We start from the raw sequence: 21,331 nt of genomic DNA on the forward strand, positions 1-21,331 counted from the left end.
TGGAAAGCACTTTGCAAAAGTGAGCCTACAAGCAGAGCCTTCCCATTGGTGCTGATGTGTGGCGCTATGCCTGCTAGTGCAGGTAACTCTGGGGCAGGGGTGGGGGAGGGCAGAGGAGGGAAGGGGTTAACAGGGCAGGGGTTGACTGACTGAGCCTATGAGCGTGACAGGATTGGTGGCATAGTGCGAGCAATATCCTAGCCCCCTTCCTCGGCCTAACCCACTAACATGGATCAATGCAGACTTGTGCCAATGACTGAGCTGGCCCAGGTCTGAGTTGACCCACAGCAGCTGCTGGGTCTTATCCAGGGACAAGGAGACAAATGTCCTTACCTTGAGGAGACCTCCACTTCCAAAATTCCCACGCAAGATGCAGCAGAGTCTATGCTGATGCCACTGCACCAGCGTGAGGGAATCTGGGTAGGATTGGGCTGCCCATTTGCTTAGTTTCCATGATAAGAAGAGGAAGTAAAAAACCTCACAGTTTAATAGGCACTTTCAAACCAGTTATAACAAATTTTAGGTAGAATTAATGCCTCACTTTAAACCTAAATGGTAAAAGCTTATCAGTTTTAAATCCAGGTTAGCCATTAATGAAGCCCTCAGGAAAGTCTTCTCAATGAATTAAATAATATGACCAAGAGCACCTGTCTTGGGCTTATATTAAAATAGGCTAAATAAGAGGATATAAGAAACCGATTAGCATAAAGATCTGCTTTTTATAATCCTTTTCATCTTTGGCTGCCATTGACCAAATGAACTGCTGACAACATCATGATGAAGCCCTGAGCCCTAAGGCAGATCAGGCCACTTTCCACTTTCTGATACCCCTAAATTTATGGGGGGGGGGGGAGGAAATTCAGCTCATCTTTATTTGATGACAAGGACTTAAGCTTACATTTTTCAAAATGTATTTTTTTTAAACAAATGAGGCATACACATGAGGTGAAATTTTAAACTTTTCTTAGAACTGGGCAGCAGTTGTCTTGTCTAGAAAGACAGATATAATTCTGAAACTGGCCCAGGATAGTCAGCGGTGAAACAAGAATTACAATGAATGGTTGAAATCAATGAAATTATAGCAAATAGCAACCAATTGCTATAGATGTTTATAGTAATTTATACCATCGGTAACCACAGTGCAGCCTCTGGGGACAAAAGTAACGAAGCACTATACTGAAACTTACTGTGCTGGCAGTGGATCCCATTAAAGCCCTCTGGACATTTACAGACATAGCCTATGAACGTGTCTCCTCTGTATGCTTCACTGATTTCACATGTGCCACCATTATGGCAAGGATTTGGAATGCATGGTCCTGAAAGATAAAAAAGGCAAATCAAATATTAGAATGAAGAATTATACGTTCCATGAGATCCATTTCACTCAGACTCTGTGGGACAGGTGCTGTGAAGATAAAAGTGACTCTCAGGATAGAAATATTAGTACAGTCGTGCGCCACTTAATGACGGGGATCAGGACCACGATCCCCGCTGCCAAGTGGCGCCTGATGCAATCTGAATCTTCTGCAGGGAAGGGAATGCTCAGCTCCCCTCCCCTCTGGAGGGCTGTCTGAGCCTCCCAGAGGCAGCACACATCCAAGCACTGCCTCTGCAGGCTCAGACGGAGGGAAATCGCAGCTCTTGCACAACTTCCGGTTTCATGGAGGAAACTAGAAATAGCGCAAGAGGCCCAATTTCCCTCAGTCTGAGCCTTGCAGAGGCAGTGCTCGGACATGCACTTTCTCTGGGTGGCTCAGAAAACCTTCCAGAGGCGAGGGGAGTTGAGCTCCCCTCGCATTCAGATTGTAGGGATGTGCGCCCCCAATGACCACGTGACCATGACCATGTGGTTGTCGCATATGCGATCCCGGCGTTAGCTGGACCGTTGCTAAGTATGCACACCTGTAGTTGGCTACGAGAAGCTAAAATGCTTTTACACTTAGATAAAATCTGAAAAGGTGGGAAAGTAGGAATTAATCACCACCATGATTGCTACATTTCACCATAATCACTTTCTACTTTTTTGTGTGTATTAGCTCAATAGCTTTATCAAAGGGTAGCAATATTCACCAAGCTTTCCCACTGACCACACAACTCCCACTGAGACCACTCAATCATAACATTCTCTTCCATGACTTGGTTGCTGTTATGGAACACTTTTTTCTTATGGCCCAGTTCTAAACAGCCAAGCAGACCTTGACGCAACTTCTAAGAAGCACTTCCAGTGGCAATCTGTAACCTTTCTGCCATCCAAGATAACTTTCATTTTCAGCATTCTCATGTGATTTAAATATAAGAAAATGGAATAGCAGCTGCAGGGGATGTTGGGTGCCTCTTAAAATCAACATGCTGCAGGTGGCATATGTACACAGTGCAACAATGCTGCCAAAAACTATTTTTGGCTGTGTGTACTAGTCAGCCTTGTGAACAAACAGAGCAGAAGCAAGGGATTCCAAGAACTTAAATGTCTCTTTTGAAATTACATTTTAAGTGTGGCTCTGACTAACTGGATTTTTTTTTAAGTGATGCTAACATGCTGCTGTAGCAAATTATACTTTCTGCATACCACTGTGAGATTTAATTGTATTAATTTTGTCATTCACAATGGGTCATTTGGATAAGTTTCAGAAAAATGTGGTAGATGCTATTTCTATACTAAGCATGTGTCTTCCTCAAATAACTGCCTGTATAAATCTAGGTCAAAAGTTTTCACTGTTTTATGCTGAAAATATCTTCCCTTTGCAATATGTCAGTTGAACTCTCAGTGTAGCCCCCAAGGACAAACATTTTAAAGCACTTTATTACTTTTGCTTTAGCTGTCAACTCCTCTATTACAAATATTTCACTTTTTAACTGTCCAAAAGAAACAAAATAAATACTTATGTACTGCATATGGTACGAACAGCATTTTCTTGAAAATGCATGATCTCTATTACGTTACAACACCTGAAGTATCTGTTTCTGTAGTTTTTCTTCAGATGCATTTATATTCCAAGAAATTAAGAATGGCTGCCAATTTCCCATTACTTTTGCATCCTTAGCTGGATATGAGCCATCAGCTTCTCAAAAATATGGGCAGTATTTTTAAGCAACTGAAGAAGCCGTTTTACCTTAGGTACCTTTTTACCTTTTCTCCCTGCAAAGAATTGGCAGTCACTAGTGCTAGTATTTAAAAAGTGATTACATGCTTGAAAACATCTGAAGTGAGCTCTTCACAACTGCTTATAAGTTCTTCTCCGCAATAAAGAACTAATCTTCATTCCTTGGAATGCAGGGATAATTTTTTTATAATTATTTGTCCACTTAAAATCTCATTTTGTAATACATAAGAAAAGATTTTCCTCCCGACCATGTAATTTATTTATAAATAAGGCTGGGGACTGAATTATTTAATGATTCAAGAACTACATATTTTCACATTTTTTATACTCTACATAATAGTTCAATACATTCTCTTCCTTATAACAAGGATTGTTGACTCTTTATATAAACAGAATTTATTCAGAATTCAAAATGCACTTTCACAGAAACAGCAACAAGCAAGCACAATAGAACATACGCAGAAGTGTGGGCAAAAAGTCAACACAAATTCAGATATCAGTGATGGTTTGCCGGACACCCTAATATGAATTTTGTCACACTGCAAGTGTTGCTGGATTTTAATAAACACAGGCATTTCTTTAAAAAGAAAAACAAGGAAAAAATGTGTAACAAACTCTCAGTCCTATCCAACTTTCCACTGTTGGTGCAAATGCAATGCAGCCCTGAGATAAGGGAACACACATTCCTTTACCTTGAGGAGGCCTCTGGTACTGGCCCCCCACTGCAGGATGCAGTGCCCATCCCATTGGCACAGCTGCATCGGTGCTGGAAAAACTGGTTCGGATTGGGCTGCCAATCTGTGATGCTCAAAGCACTTTAAAAGTTTTGCTCTGAATCTTTAACTGGAGAATGACGATTGAATTGCAAGCAAAGAATGTCACAGCAGAGCTAGAATCATAAGAGTTGGGAGGAACCCACAAGGTTATTATAGAGTTCATAGAATCATGTTGTTTTCAGTCCCCACTCCCCGCCTTCCTGTTAACAACTGCACACAGCACAGAAATAGCCAGAAACTGGAGACAACAGGATGGTTGCAATCAGACACCAGATGAGTTACCTGTGCAATGGGGGGGGGGGGGGTTGTTTGGTGAACCACTTCTTGTTGGTTTTGTTGTTATCCATGGTTTTTGGAATCCACGGTGGCAGCTGGAACCTAACCTCTGTGAATAAGGGGGGACACGCCAGTATTTACAGTTTAAAAGTAATATATTTTTTATTATTGCAGGAAATTTATTTTCTGTGTGCTGAAAAAAAAATATATATCTTAAAGTAATCTAGATCTTTTCTCAGCAGTAATTAGGCATTTCTGCATATTCAAAAAATGCCCTAGTTATTCCTATGGTATTATATTCCTACAGTATAGTACCCTAGCAGTACTTCTACAGTATTATAAAATATTGATCTAAACAAAAAAGATCAGTCTAAAATTTTGACTTTAGTCAAAAGTTAGTTCTGATCAAACCTGACTGAATCCAACGGAAGAAGCTAGCCACAACTAACAGCCCAGTCCTAGCAGAACTGCCTGTGCCATGATACACAGACACCGAAATGGCCACTGTTGTATCCCTTGTGGGCAGGGAGGCAACTGGAGAGTGCCTCAAGGGTTGCAAACATTTGTAAAGAACCTTCCGCTTCTGGAACCCAGCAGGAGGCCTGCATAGGATTGCAGCCCAAGATTAGTACTGGCAAAACATATAATCTATGTTCATTGCTAGCACACTACAGTAGGAATGGGCACCCGAGACCTGAAGACTCGATTTGAGTTGTGAAAATGTGTGTTTTCCGTGATTGGTGGGAACTCGAACCACTTGCATCACTGACTTGGACCCTGACTCGCGACTCAGGGCTGTGACTTAGAAATGAGTCATGACTTGTATAGACTCAAGTAATTGAGACTCATGATTTTGGGGCCTGAGACTCAGCCCTGTGTGTGTGTGCAATGCTTGCTTACTATTTTTTTTCCACCACTTGTGCATTACGCCAAATTCAGAATCTGGCATTCAGATTGGTGCAAGAGGCAGATGTAGTAGGAGGAGGGTAATTTGGTTCCAGGAGGCAGGGACTGGGGGTGAAGGAGAGGCTTGATGAGGCTGGGGGGAGGAACCAGAAGAAGGTGGGGGAAGCCCGGGGGAGGAGCTCTCTTGTCCGGACAGATTATTGTCAATGACACATTATTGATTGGCTGAATGGATGGCATGATTTTTTTTCTCAGGATGAGGAAGGGGAGAAGGAGGAGTCATGATGTGTACAGGGGGAGGGGTCACTGGGGTTCATATGGAACCAATCAGTTGTACTGCTGCACTGACTCGAATAACAATCACAGCTTTTGTTTGCATCAATGAAATAAAAAATGGTGGTCGAAGTGAAGGGCTTCATCACATTGCTGACTGCAGATGGGATGAGAACTTCAGGGGAGAGTTATATGAGAACTCCAGCACACACACACACACACACACACACACACCACCAGTACCTCTCTTTTTTTTTTCGCTTGTGGAGCCGTGCCTGACTCACAGCTTCATTTGCTACTAAGGCCCAAATCCTAACCAACTTTCCAGCACTGGTATAGCTGTGCCAATGGCACGTGTGCTCCATCCTGCAGTTGGGTGGCACTCATTGGGCCTCCTCAAAGTAAAGGAATGTTTGTTCCCTTACCTCAGAGCTACATTGCCCTAATGTTGGTGCTGGAAACTGGATTAGGACTGTGCCCTAACTTGAGAAAAAAATGACTCTGCAGTTCTGGATGAGTCGTGATGGCTGCCCATTATGACTTGTGAGCAAGTTAAGGGGGTGAAGACTCTTGACTTGTGACTTGACACTGTGACTCCGGCACATCCCTGTGCTATAGTCATGGTTCTACTGTGAACACCTGAAGCCTATGGGCCTTTGGCCAGTGTGTTCACTTTTCAGGAAACAAAACAAACAAACAAACAAATGCCATTCATTAATTTATATAAGATGGCATGCAGAATACTTGATAGACTGGATGTAGGTAGGCATGAATGTGAAATTTTAGCAAACTACAGGGAGAAATGTGTTCCATTAATGAAACAGTGTAACTTTCTGAGAAAGCTGGATGGTTTCCGAATACTTATTTCTTCTATGAAATGAGACTCCCTTCAACACAAGGAGTATTCCTACATTTTTATGCTAAGAATGAAACATTCTATTGGCATGTTGTTCTGTCGTGTCCCTGAAGTTGAAACTCCTGAAAGTGTCATTTTTTATAGATAATTGAGCCAGTTCTAGCAAACTTAAGTGATACATGACCGATCTCAAAGTACTTTACAAATACATACACATGTGTAAACATATGTACTCATACACATGGAGAGATTTTCGAAACTTCTTTTTTGAAACTTTACACAGATCCGAATTCTGGGAAACACGCATACACCAACATAAATCCATGCTTCTGTATCATGAGTATTTGCATATTTGACCCCTTGATGCTGTATTAAGCCATCCCCATTCCAGCCACAACCCAAGGACCACTGTGCTGAGCTGTCACCCAGCACCAGCAATCCCACGCTCACCTTTCCTTTCCCACCTTTCCCCTTTCTCTTCCTCAAGTGCAATTGAAATCTATTGTGCCGGGCAGCTATTCCTTGGGGGCCGTCTTGTAACATGCCCCTTTACTCTTGGAAAACAACTCCTGCTCTGTTTCCCTCCTAGAGCCACCCACCTCCTATCCCCTAGGTCAGCCATTTTCAACCACGGTGCCATGGCACATTGGTGGTCCACAGGTGTGCCATAGGAATGAGGGGCGAGGTCATTTGTTAGTAGGGCCAATGGGGGATGTGAGCAGCATGGTGTGCTTTGTCAATTGTCAAAAACCTGATGGTGCGCCTTGACAATTTCAATGCCTTGTCAGTGTGCCATGAAATGAAAAAGGTTGACAGTCACTGCCCTAGGATACCTTCAGAGTTCTTTCTGCCTTTTTAGACCCTGCTTTAGAACAGGAAAATCACTTTGTTTCAGCATCTTAGCCCTGTGACTAGCAAAGCAGTACACTCCATCCAGCAGAAATTGACCCTTGGCCTTTGTTTGATACAGTCTCACCATCAACCCACAAAACTTCCTCTATCTTTCCTTTTACCATCTGCAATCAAATTGACATAATGCTCAGTGCCTCTATCTTTTTCTTGTTGCAAGTGTGCATTTGTGAAATGAAGTGTGCATTTGTTTTAGGGAGGTCTAAGATCAGCCTCAGGCCTCCATGGAACAAACCCCCTTAACCGATCCATCAGGGACTCAGAGTACAAATGTAATTATCCATTCCTGCCAATTCCCACTTGGTGTCTGGGAGCATCAGTTCAGAGAGATAATTCAGTAGGAGAGACTACCTGCCCCTTGTAGAGAAGTGATTTCATGGCCTACTCAGCATCTCACTGCTTTCCTGTAGCCCAGGGGTCTCCAAACATTTTGGCCAGAGGGCCGCATCAAATATCTGGCACAGTGCTAAGGGCCAGAATAAAAATTTAAATATAAAATTTATATAAATAAATTAGAGATGGAACTCAGATGAGTGAATAAATGAACGAATGGGCTCATTCATTCAATCTCTCTGGCCCTTAGAACACCCTCCAGATGCAACCAGAGCACAGTTCCAGTCATGTTTGGCCAAGCGGGCCAGAGGCTTTCAGAGGACAAGAGGCTGGCCGCGGGCCGGATTGAGGCTGGCCACAGGCTGCATCTGGCCCCGCGCCGGGGTTTGGAGACCCCTGCTGTAGCCTAAGGTTCAGGCTATAGAAAACCATAATTCAGCCATGGCTTTTCACCACCACAAACTGTGGGAACTTCTCTCACTCCCTTACTTTTTCTTCTTCAGCTACCCCTCCCCCTCCTTTCTGCTACTGTCAAACTTCTGGTTTTGCAGCCCAGCTACTCTAGGTAGCCCACCTAATTACCTCACTTCCATCTCTTTCCCTTCTTTTCCTTCTCCATGCTTGTACAATCATGCACCCCTTTCCCTTTTAAGGTTTCTGCCTTTTCTCTCTCTTTTTGACATAGTAACTGCTTATGTTTAGGACCTAGATGTATACATGGCTAAGGGCGCACTCCTATCCTGCACTGGAACAGGCAAGCCAAGAGGCTTGCACGGAATCCAGCATATGATAGGTACCCAAAGCAGCTGAGCCAGAGGTGAGGGGAAACTTTCCCCCTTACTTCTGGGTAAGCCACCCTTGTACCTATGGGTCTCCTCAGACTCATGTCACCTCATGAGGTGGCACAAGAATGAGGAGAGCGGAGTGGCTTCAAGCCAGTTCGATCTCCCCAGGAACAGGGGTTGGGATCTGGCATAACTGCCACCCCAGCCCTGCCTCCCGCTCCCCACCCACCCGCCCCCAGGGCTGCCCATCGCCTGCCCTCCCCCTGCCCTGGAATGCCTCCCTCCTGCCCGCCCACCCCAGAGTCTTGCGTAGGCTGAGCTTGGCCAACGCAAGACTCAGAGCCTCTGTCGGCACAGAAACTTATTCCATCCTCTGCAGGCTGACGCGCCTCCATGCATTTGTGACCCTCCTGTGCTGGTGCAAGGGACTTGCGCCAACCTAAGTGTAGCTCAGGATTGCACTGTAAGAAACAGTGAATTGTTTTCCATTTTTGATTTGATATTATTGTTAAATTATCTCCACAATAAAGTTTGTTTAGTGTACCTTCACCCTTGTCTCCCTCATCGTTCCCCACAAAATCACTGAGGTGTGCCACTGAAGGTCTCAAGGTCTCAACACACAAGTTATTGTTCCCCACTGTGTATATGTTATTGCATGTTGAAATACATACCCAATAACAAAAAGTATGGAAAACATAGTAATACTGTGATGTATAGGTTTTTAGACTAATGATCATTACACACACACACAAACCATAACAGCATGATTATGATGGTGTCAAACTGGAATGTCTCTCATGGTTCTTGTATATCGCAGCTTTGAAACACCAATATTCAGTTTTGCAGGACGCATGAAAGGCCACTGAATCATAATTTTAAGGCTGCAAATCTCAAAAATATTTCATGGAGTACCCATCTGGGTGTCTGTTATAGAAATATATGCTAACAAAGAGGGTATGTTTCTATCAGACAAAACTTCTATCATTTTTACCAAGTATGCACCCAGGCCATGAGAACTCATGTTCTCCATACTAAGGTCAGGCATAGTTTAGGACGCTTGCGTGTGTGTGCCTGTCAAATTCCAGTTATCCCATGATTGCCCTATATTTGCATCAATACAAATAATTGCAGACCTGAAGCTCTCCCAGTGTCATGGTTCATTGAATACACTGCAAAAGTCTTAGTTGTGGACATTTGCATGATATTCAGAAACTGAAAATGTACAGTTTTCGTAAGAGTAAAGCCATATGCTAGGAAATACCACCCAAATATAAAGGTGGGAATTCTGTCATAATACAGGGAATGTGTTGCCTAACTTTCTATGTGATTAATATTATTCATTAGATGCAGGCAAAGTTTGTAAACATCCATCATTACAGCAAATTCTTGTAGTCATGCTTTAAAACACAATAGGCTTCAGGGATTTTTTTAAAAATTAATCAATAGAGTAGTAATACGTTTGCAGGTAATCTTTAAGTAGCTTCTAACACAAAGAGAACAACTACCTTTGATCAATATAAACGAGCTGCGGAATCCAATGGTATGCTTCCCAGGCATTTTAATCCACATTCATATAAGTAATGTCAACAAGATTAATTGCATACTAACAGTAATGGATCTATACAGTTTGCAGCTCTTTTGAGCCCTCCTCCCAGTACAACCCCACTGATAATAGCTAGCGCAGTAAGTGCTTGGAACCCTCCAATATGTGTGATGTTGATATTCAATTGGATTCTCATCCTGCATTGGAAAGATACTAACAGTATAATAGTCAACATAAAAGGGTGGCAGTTGCTGAATATTTCAGAAGCTGTGATGGAAATATCTGAGGTTCATAGGCAAAGAAATCAAATGACTGTTTCTCTACAGGGTAGCAAGAAGGTCTTTAAGGCAGAAACCGTGTTACTTCCAGGCCTCAGTGACAAATACAGTCAATTCAGTTTCCATAATATGTGCCCACTAGGGAGAACCAAACTCTGAACTGGAAATTAAATATTTCCAAATGTGACAGGTAGTTTGGATTTAAAATACAGAGGCTGTCGGATAGAGTGTAGAAGGCCATTTTTCCCCAGGTAAAATGTAAATGCCGACAAAGGAAATAAATAATAGGTGTAAATCAGAAACCATGTTTAGAAGGACCTGATGCAGCTTGGGGTGAATGGAAAACAACAACAAAAACAAACAACACACACACACAACACAAATGCATGTATAACTTCATACTTTCAGATTCTGTTGGCATCCTACTCACTTTCGGTCCACATACTTCTACTCCTGCAACACATACTCAAAAGAGGTCCTAGTGTGGCTATTTATTTTAAAATGAATTTCCCACCTTTCTGATTCAGTTGAAATGTCAAACACAAACAGCTAAGAACCACAAAAAAATTAGAAAAATTAAAATAATTTTTAGAACACTTTTTGTTTTAATGCAGGTGGGAGCAAAAAGCAACTATGACAAGCTGAACTAAATCAACTGTTCAATAAAAGGAAGAAAAACCTGATCCCATCAACTGAGTTCATATTCAGTTAATCATGCAGGGGGGCACCATATTCGTGGATCCCGCATCCATGGTTTCGCTTATCTACAGATTTGCAGATGTGCCACTCCACCATGCACCTACATGCATACTCCAGAGCGTTTTCTGAGCCCCACAGAGGCTGCACACACCCATCCGCTGCCTCTGCAGGCCACAGAATAGCTGTTTAGGCAAAACAAACAAACAAACAAAAAAAAGACCACAAAAAACCAGCAAATGAATTTTTATGCCTTTAAAAGACATTATGAGCACCCTGGAAGCCCTTAGTGGCTTCCCCAGCTGTCCATGGCCTCTGCTGGGTTCAGACTGAGCCTTTCTGCTAAAAAAATACAACTTCCATTTCTCTGTGAAACTGGAAGTGATGTTTTTAATGCCTTATAAGGCAATAGGAGGCCTGGGGAGAACCTCCGGGCAGAAAGGCTCAGTCTGAGTTTTTCTGAGTTTCACAGAAAAACCAGAAGTGATGTTTTTAACAGCTTAGAAGGCAATAGGAGACCTGGGGAAGCTCTTCAGGCAGAAAGGCTCAGTCCGAGCCTGGCAGAGGCTGTGGTCAAATGTCCATGGCCTCTGCTGGGCTCAGATGAACCTCTGGAGGCAAGAGGAATTGAGCTCCCCTCACCCCCGGAGGGGGTGCGTGGGGGGGGGGCCCTACAGACCCAATACGTGGATAAGTGAATCTGCGGATACGGGATCTGTGGACATGGGTGCTCCCCTGTACTTGCAATGCTGAGCAAAATATATTGTTCTTTCAGAAAAAAGCCCCTTGCTACAGTGTTAACTGAATAACGGCATGATTTTGTTGCACACCGGATGCCATGTTTGTGGCTGTCCACCCTCTGCTATCAGCTCTCAATTAATCCTGGTTATCCAGGCTATCTGTTCAGTGACACAGTAATGAGACTGAATTACAGTACTATGGCATATTTAATTTTCCTTAATGAACTTGTCTATGTAGTGCTGAAAATTGATGCCATTTCCAGTAGTGGGTAATAAATCTAAAGTCTTCCTTCCATTTGTTGTAAAATCCAATTCCCCCTCTAACTGAAATTTAACTAAAACGTTAAACTTGCATTGTTATAACTTGTAAAGATGGCAGATTGATGATGTGACAGATGACATTTCGCTTAAGAACAATGACTCAGGATTTTGATTAATTATGCACTCTAGCACTTTTAAAGAAGTTCTCAATAGCACTTTCAACAGTAAATACAGCTGTTATAATAAGGAAGCTGATAAAAGCATGGGGCATTTCCTCAACATACATATGCTGCAAAATATGGAGGGCATGATGTGCCTGAAATAAACCAAACGTAGAAAATCATTATCACCCTGATACAGGCTTCCTCTGCTGGATCTTCCCTAATACATGTAGTACATATTATTCATGATGGTTATATGGACCCGAAGACAGCATGCCTTTGAATTCCAGTTCTTGGGAGCGACAGTAGGAGGGAGCTGTGGCCTTCAAGCCTTGCTTGTGGGCTTCCCAGAGGCACCTGGTTGGCCACTGAAAAAGCAAGATGCTGAACTAAATGGACCAGAGCCCATTTTAATTCTTCTGTTCTTATGCACAGAAGGCTGAATGCAGCAAGGAAAGCTTCACATCCACTATCTATGGTGGGCAGTTACTGCTTATGCATTCACTGGGCACACACTGCCTAAGCAATTCTAGATGCTCCTGCTATGTTTCAGGTTCCCTGGAATGAGTAAATATTTTTGTTAAGCGCTAAAGTAATAATGTGCAGGTTTTCTGACCGATAGACAAGCTGCAGCTGATTGCTGTGCATGCAAGGAGAATGCTACAGTTGCATTTTTTGCATGCTGTAGCAGGGAGATCCTACTACGTTGCCAGTCTGCTGCAATCCCAGAATAAAAGTTACATTTGTTTTTTTTTTTTTAAAGCTAGCCAAATGGCCACATAATGGCAACCAATGAATTTTCTGCAGAGGCACTTATGGTCCAATTCTATCTGGTGACGGCACAAGGGATGCAGGACCACTGGAACAGCATTCACCGCCCCCAACTTGTAATCATGAGGAAGTGTCCAGGCAAGTGGGGGGTGGGAAAGTAAAATACTTACTGGTACACTTGCTGCCAAAGGGTCCAGTATGGGACTCCTTGGAGCTATTTCTAAGCCTTTTGCTGGTGTAACTCTGAGGACCTGCAGGGAGCTTGTCAGGCTTAGGATGACGCCTCAGGATCTGTTGACCGCCAACTCTGCCTTGTCCCCTCCTGTCCTGCCCCGATTCCCACCTCTTTTCTGCCTCTCCAGTGACAGAATCCTGCCAGCAACCAATATGTGCCATGCTGCTGGTGATGCGCAGCTTTACAGCTGCCGCACCAGTGGCCATGCATCAGCCTCTGGCAGAGGGGCTGCCATAATAGCAGGGCCCTAATGATTTTCCTTGTGCAGAGCTCAATTGTTTGTAAAACTACGGCGAATCAGTCTTTCCAAATGAGGCGTAAAAGAGCTTTGTCTCCGTCTAGTCATAAGAACATAAGAACATAAGAACAGCCCCACTGGATCAGGCCATAGGCCCATCTAGTCCAGCTTCCTGTATCTCACAGCGGCCCACCAAATGCCCCAGGGAGCACACCAGATAACAAGAGACCTCATCCTGGTGCCCTCCCCTACATCTGGCATTCTGACTTAACCCATTCCTAAAATCAGGAGGTTGCGCATACACATCATGGCTTGTACCCCATAATGGATTTTTCCTCCAGAAGCTCGTCCAATCCCCTTTTAAAGGCGTCTAGGCTAGACGCCAGCACCACATCCTGTGGCAAGGAGTTCCACAGACCGACCACGCGCTGAGTAAAGAAATATTTTCTTTTGTCTGTCCTAACCCGCCCAACACTCAATTTTAGTGGATGTCCCCTGGTTCTGGTATTATGTGAGAGTGTAAAGAGCATCTCCCTATCCACTCTGTCCATCCCCTGCATAATTTTGTATGTCTCAATCATGTCCCCCCTCAAGCGTCTCTTTTCTAGGCTGAAGAGGCCCAAACGCCGTAGCCTTTCCTCATAAGGAAGGTGCCCCAGCCCCGTAATCATCTTAGTCGCTCTCTTTTGCACCTTTTCCATTTCCACTATGTCTTTTTTGAGATGCAGCGACCAGAACTGGACACAATACTCCAGGTGTGGCCTTACCATAGATTTATACAAAGGCATTATAATACTAGCCGTTTTGTTCTCAATACCCTTCCTAATGATTCCAAGCATAGAATTGGCCTTCTTCACTGCCGCCGCACATTGGGTCGACACTTTCATCGACCTGTCCACCACCACCCCAAGATCTCTCTCCTGATCTGTCACAGACAGCTCAGAACCCATCAGCCTATATCTAAAGTTTTGATTTTTTGCCCCAATGTGCATGACTTTACACTTACTGACATTGAAGCGCACCTGCCATTTTGCTGCCCATTCTGCCAGTTTGGAGAGATCCTTCTGAAGCTCCTCACAATCACTTCTGGTCTTCACCACTCGGAAAAGTTTGGTGTCATCTGCAAACTTAGCCACTTCACTGCTCAACCCTGTCTCCAGGTCATTTATGAAGAGGTTGAAAAGCACCGGTCCCAGGACAGATCCTTGGGGCACACCGCTTTTCACCTCTCTCCATTGTGAAAATTGCCCATTGACACCCACTCTCTGCTTCCTGGCCTCCAACCAGTTCTCAATCCATGAGAGGACCTGTCCTCTAATTCCCTGACTGTGGAGTTTTTTCAGTAGCCTTTGGTGAGGGACCGTGTCAAACGCCTTCTGAAAGTCCAGATATATAATGTCCACGGGTTCTCCCGCATCCACATGCCTGTTGACCTTTTCAAAGAATTCTATAAGGTTCGTGAGGCAAGACTTACCCTTACAGAAGCCATGCTGACTCTCCCTCAGCAAGGCCTGTTCGTCTATGTGCTCAAGTCCTGACCTTGAGCCATCATTACCTTCTTTGAAACAAACTAAATTAGAGAAGTTTATGCCCTCCTACAACTCTAATTCCAAAGAACTCTCTATGAGTCAGCCGTCTCTGGAAGAGTTTTTCCAGCCTGTGTCTCCCCTTTCAAAAGAACAACCTCTGCTGGAAACTCAGCAGTCTTCTCAGTTGGAGGGGAGTGCACAAATGATTAATGGGGGTGAATTATCTACGAAGCTTAAGGAATATTCTCAATTGACGGCCCAGATGGTATCTTCTATATTTTCTCAGATCTCCCATATATTGAGCCTTTTAAAGGAGCAACACCAAATGATTTCTAAGCTATCAAACTTTTTTGTTAAAAATTTTTCTCAATCTGCATTGGAGATGAGACATTCTACTTTAGCCTCAACATCTCACTCTAAGTTTGTCTCTGCAACTTTGCTGGAATGTTCAAGCCAACTGGTTTATCAAGCTTCTGTAGCTGTGCTATCATTTGATCAACTGGCACCCAGGAGACACCCAGCCTGGTCTACAATCCATTTGGCCAGAAGACATCTAGCCTCCTTGCTGAATGTTCCTGTTTCTAAGGTGGATTTACGGAATTCAGTCCATCTACCTTCTGTTCGTCACCCTCTTCGTCTCCTCCTGGAATTTCGTTCCTCATATATTCCGAGATTCTTATTTGCCACCTCCAGATTTCTCCAGGAAGTAGGTATATCTGTCCATCATTATTTTCGTAATACCTCCATAACCAAACTGGTTCCATCTAAAATTTCTCTCCAAGGAGGAAATATGGACGTTCCTGCGTCAGCACAGTCTCCCTGTTCGGCAAAGAATGGTTCCTCTACTATACCCCTTTTGGATTGCTCTTTGTCTGCTTCCAAATTATTTCCCCTTCCTTGCCCTTTGGAGGCTGATAAACCAGAAATTGCATTTTCCAAAACAAACCTGTTGCCTAATTCTTCTGTAGGACCGGATGATCCTTGTTTTAGTCAGCCTTCTCCAATGCCTATTATGTTGAATTTAGAAATCTCTACTGATGCTTTGATTCCAAATGATGTTCTATCTCTTCCAGTTGTTCCCTCTAACCCGAATCTGATGCCTCTTTCACATACATCCCTTTTTCCTACTTGTATTATTAAGAAAAGTTCTTTATCTGACTCTTTTCGTTTAATTGATGCTTCCGCTCAATATCCCCCGCCTTTAAATTTTGATTTCATTGGTTCCAGTACATTAATAAACAATGAGATTAATAAATTTACATCTGGCCCTCCTTTAGATACTCAGATCACCCCTCCTAACTCAATTATAACTCAGCTAGAGGTTTCACACGATCCTCAAGCTTCCCCTAAAAGTCATTCTGCTATCCCCTCTCCCCGTTGACTAACTGATTGTTGTTCTCCTTCCTTGCATAACGTTATGACTATTACTATAATTTCATGGAACATTTCGGGGTGGTCCAGAAAAGCTTCAGATAAAGATTTCATCAATTTTCTGAAAACTTTTGATGTAATTTTATTTCAGGAGACATGGTCTTTGTCTTCCCCGTCCATTCCTGGCTATACTCCCTACCATTTACCTGCTTTCAAAAATAATATTTTGGGACGTCCACGTGTTGGACTTTGCTGTCTTGTAAAGTTATCATCACCTTTTTCCTTTTCTCATATACCAATTCAATCTTTGTATTGTCAAATTTTTCTTTTACAGATAAATTTTTTTAAGATTTTGCTGTTTAATGTGTATATCCCCCCTGCTGCTATTACTCCCTCCAATCTATGGGAATCTCTTGAAAAACTTATAGAGGAAAATTTAAAAGCTTTTCCTTCTGCTTTGCTGATAATAATAGGGGACCTTAATACTAGAATTGGCCCCAGTAATTCTGCGCTAGTCCAACATATGAACTGGTTTATGGGTGACCAAATCCCTCCTTGGCTTCATCTTCCAAGGGTGTCCAAAGATTTATTCTTTAATAGTTATGATGCTTCCTTTGTCGATTTATGTGCCTCTGCTAATGTAGTTATATTAAATGGCTCTAGAGGTAATGATTCCCCAGGAGAGTTTACTCATTTTTCAGTGAGAGGCCCAAGTGTTACTGATTATGCCCTTGTTTCCCCTGATCTCTTACCATTCCTCTCTGATTTCTCAGTGGGCCATCGTTCTGAGGGAGATCACCTTCCACTTTTATTAACATTTTCTTTTCCCCATGATGTGCCCCACTCTTCTTCATTTCCTTCTAACTCCAGTCGATCTTATAAATGGTCCTTTACTTCACAACAAGCTTTTTCCCAGTGGACTAGTCACCCGGAGACTATTGTTCTCATCCGTAACCTTCTTTCTTTTTCTTCCCCATCCTCAGCTATAAGAGATTACGATTCTTTAATTGATTCTCTAGTTAATTTTCTTAGCTTCTCTAATTCCTCACAACCATTCAGGGTTCCTTTTAACCATAATTCTTGGTTTGATGCTGATTGTTGGCAATTAAAGAAACAAATACGCTCTCTTTTTTTTCATTCGTTCTCATCCAATCCCATCTTTTTTAAGAGACTATTTTTATTTACGCAGAACATGCTATGAATTATTTGATGAGAAAAGACATCAGTATGCTCTGCGTAAGTGGGTCCAATTACATTCTGCAATTATTTCCCATAATCAAAAGGCCTTTTGGACTTTAGTTTCCAGATCAACCTGTTCAATTTCAAATTTGCTTCCATCTATCTCTGCAGTTACCTGGGTTGACTTTTTTTCAAAAAAATTCTCATCTTTGTCCCCAATTCAACTTCCCAGCAGTACTCCACAGGATCTCTTGGAATGGCCTCCAGTTTCCCCTAATGAAATACATGAGTTAATTCTTTCTTTAAAACCCGGTAAAGCTCCTGGGCCCGATAACATTTTGAATGAGACTTTGTCTAATAATCCCAATTGGTGGGCAGAACCACTTGCATCCTTTTTTACCTTGGTTAATTCCACAGGTCGTTTTCCTGATGCCTGGTTGACATCTACTCTCATTCCAGTCTACAAAAAAGGTGACCCTTCATCACCTTCAAATTATCGCCCAATAAGTTTATTATCAAACACTGGAAAATTGTATTCAAAGTATCTTTTAAGAAAACTCTCTTCCTGGGCAATTTCTAAAAACCTCCCCGGAAAGGAACAGATTGGTTTTCGGGCAGGAGCTTCTACCCTTGATCATATTTTTACGTTGACTTATTTAGCAGAGAAGTATTTTATTTATAATAAAGCTAACCTTTTTGCTGCATTTGTTGATCTCCAAGGTGCTTTTGATTCCGTGAATAAAGACCTTTTATGGTCCAAACTACTTAAATGGGGAATAGACTTGCGTTTATTATTCCTGCTACGTCAATTACACTCTCAAAATTTTTGTCAGGTTCGGATCCCAAATTCTAATATTCTCACTGACAGATTTCCTATTCACAATGGTGTCCACCAGGGTTGTATCCTTGCTCCCTTATTATTCAATTTATTTCTATCTGATTTACCTTCTTTTCTTTTTTCTTCTACTCATTCTACTCCGGTTCTAAACGGGGTCCCTGTCTTTACTCTCTTGTATGCAGATGATGCAGTACTATTATCTCTAACTAAATCTGGACTTCGCTGCATCTTGGCTAAATTTCAGGAGTACTGTACACTAAATGACCTAACAATCAATTCAAACAAAACTCAAATTATGGTGTTTTCCCGCTCTTGGTCCCCTATAACATGGACGATAGGTCCAAATATATATAAGCAAGTCCAGTCTTATAAATATTTGGGTCTTATATTTCATTATAAACTTTCTTGGTCTCTTCATAAGAAAGCTATCACTTCATCTCTTTCTCCCCAACTTAAAGCAATTTTAAAATTTTTTTATAATGAAGGTAACCAGTATTTTCCTGCTGCTATCCAGATCTTTCAGTCCAAAATTCTTTCTCATTTGTTTTATGGTGCCCCAATTTGGATTAAAGTAATTAATAAGGATATTGATCAGATCGCAGCATCTTTTTTTCGTAGAATTCTAGGGATTCCAAATTTAATTCGTGTTTCCACAATTATCCTAGAATTAGGTATCCATCTTCCAACAACTACAGCCTGGTTACTTACTTTTAAATATTGGCTTAAGCTGTTTTTAAATTCTCATTCCGGTTCTTTATTATATGATTTGTTAAGAGATTCTAATTTTTCTTCTTGGTTTCGGTTGATAGAAAATAAACTTGCTTCTCTCGACCTCTCATTAGAATCCCTGGCAGATATGAGTCTTCCAAGAGCATATTTCATTGATAAAAGACAAGCTCCTAGCATTTGAATTCAATTATCTAAGTAATAGTCTCAATTCTGTTTGTTCCCCTCTTTCCCTTGGTTTGGCCCCATCCTTTAATCATGCATCTAATTATTTTTATACATTAATCAATCCGTTACATAGACGAGCCTTTATGTTAGCTCGCCTCAATATTTTCCCGTCGGCAGTTCATTCTGGCCATTTTTTTAACATTCCACGGGAGAAAAGGCTCTGTCTCTTTTGTCATGAGACTTCTGATTTTTTGTTTCATATACTCTTTCTTTGCCCAGCACACTTTGATATTCGGAATCATTACCTTGATTCTTGGATCCCTTCTGACCTTAGTATAGTATAGTATAGTATTGTATTGGCAACCTTCAGTCTCGAAAGACTATGGTATCGCGCTCTGAAAGGTGGTTCTGGCACAGCGTCTAGTGTGGCTGAAAAGGCCAATCCGGGAGTGACAATCCCTTCCACACCGGGAGCAAGTGCAGTCTGTCCCTGGTCTGTCTCCCTGGCTATGGGCCTTCCTTCTTTGCCTCTTAGCCTCAGACTGTTGGCAAAGTGTCTCTTCGAACTGGGAAAGGCCATGCTGCACAGCCTGCCTCCAAGCGGGCCGCTCAGAGGCCAGGGTTTCCCACTTGTTGAGGTCCATCCCTAAGGCCTTCAGATCCCTCTTGCAGATGTCCTTGTATCGCAGCTGTGGTCTACCTGTAGGGCGCTTTCCTTGCACCAGTTCTCCATAGAGGAGATCCTTTGGGATCCGGCCATCATCCATTCTCACGACATGACCAAGCCAACGCAGGCGTCTCTGTTTCAGCAGTGAATACATGCTAGGGATTCCAGCACGTTCCAGGACTGTGTTGTTTGGAACTTTGTCCTGCCAGGTGATGCCGAGGATGCGTCGGAGGCAGCGCATGTGGAAAGCGCTCAGTTTCCTCTCCTGTTGTGAGCGAAGAGTCCATGACTCGCTGCAGTACAGAAGTGTACTCAGGACGCAAGCTCTGACCTTCTGACCTTATCCCCTCTGATATTATTCTCTCCAAGTTTATGAGTGATGTTTGTGATTCCCTAACTGCAGCTGTTGCTGGTTATTTATCCGAGATCCTTAAAGTAACGCTGTTAGAATTTAAATAATTCTAGTATCTTGTTTAAATTGTTGAGTGTTATGCAAATTGTCATGTCAATTGTAAAGTATAATTGTTAATCGTTTGATATGCCAATAAAGGTTTCAGAAAGAAGAAGCAGGGCCCTAACTGCATTGGCATACCTAGTGGTACACTGGCAATTGACAAGGACAGAATTGGAGCATTAAGGTCTCTTTCGGTATTACAGAAGCAGCTTGAGAACCACACTTCAGTGTGTAAATGTTCCAGGGAAGGAATCCTTCCCATGTCGGCACTGCTCCAACTCTGGCTGGAATTGATAGGTTGAAACATCTTATTCCAGTTATTTTCAAACTGCATAGCTGTTGTTTCCCAAGCTAATTCAAGATGCTGGTTTTGACCTTTAAAGCCCTAAACCAGTGGTGCTCAAACGTCTTGGGAGTAGACCTCCCAAGATAAGTCTTTGCAGCAATGTGATGCCTAGGATCATGCTACTGCAGTGGCATGGGTTTTTTTTTTTTTTTTAAAAAACATGTCTTACCCCCTGCCAGGGTCCATGGAGCACTCTGCAGGGCTCCCTACAGCTTGCAGAAAGTGAAAGTTGTGATAGCGATCCACTTTCAGGTTGCGACTGCAAAACCGGAAGTGGGTCGCAATTGCAACTTTCGCTTTTTACAAGCTGCAGGGAGCCCTGCAGAGTTCTCTGCAAGTTCCCTGCACCCCCTGGAACCTGGCAGGAGGTAAGCTATGTTTTAAAAGCTCCCCTTCCTTGCTGCTGCACGATGTTGGGGATCGCATTGCTGCTTTCCCCCAATCCCTCTCCTTAAACGGAAAGGGGCAGTGGTTTTCAGGCTGGTGTGTTGTGACTACCTTTTTTTTTTTTTTTTGCTTTATGTGCCACCTGGCACACTCTTCTCAACCTCAGAAACCTTGCACTGAAAGGTCTGAAGGGACTGCCAAATGAGATTCAGCAATATTCAATAATATACTGTAAATTATTTCCACTCTTACGTCCTGGAGAAAATGTAGATCATATTTCCTAGGAATCACCACCTTCAGTGGCATATGGCCTAGATACGTTTAAAATGGAATTGGGCAGATTTATGGAGGAAAAGTCCATCAAAGGTTACAAGTCATGATGACTATATGCAAACTCTGGGTTTTAGAGGGAGCCTATTCCTGAATGCCAGATGAAAGGGAGTGGCAGTAGGATATAGGCATCTTGTGAGCTCCCAGAAGCTTCTGCTAGAATTGACCACTGCAAGATACAGAAAGCCAAACTAGATG

The 21,331-nt window shown here is 42.7% G+C and overlaps 1 protein-coding gene across 1 annotated transcript in view; it reads right to left on the minus strand.

Annotated features, from left to right (window-relative positions):
• EDIL3 (EGF like repeats and discoidin domains 3) overlaps positions 1 to 21,331 on the minus strand; it is a 190,856-nt gene that overhangs the window by 116,769 nt on the left and 52,756 nt on the right. The window contains exon 4 of the mRNA XM_066612550.1: positions 1,188 to 1,316. Within this exon, the coding sequence (XP_066468647.1) occupies positions 1,188 to 1,316 (129 nt within the window). The remainder of the gene's footprint in view (positions 1 to 1,187; positions 1,317 to 21,331) is intronic.

The sequence above is a fragment of the Tiliqua scincoides genome, chromosome 2 (assembly GCF_035046505.1).
Source record: "Tiliqua scincoides isolate rTilSci1 chromosome 2, rTilSci1.hap2, whole genome shotgun sequence".
NCBI lineage: Eukaryota > Metazoa > Chordata > Lepidosauria > Squamata > Scincidae > Tiliqua > Tiliqua scincoides.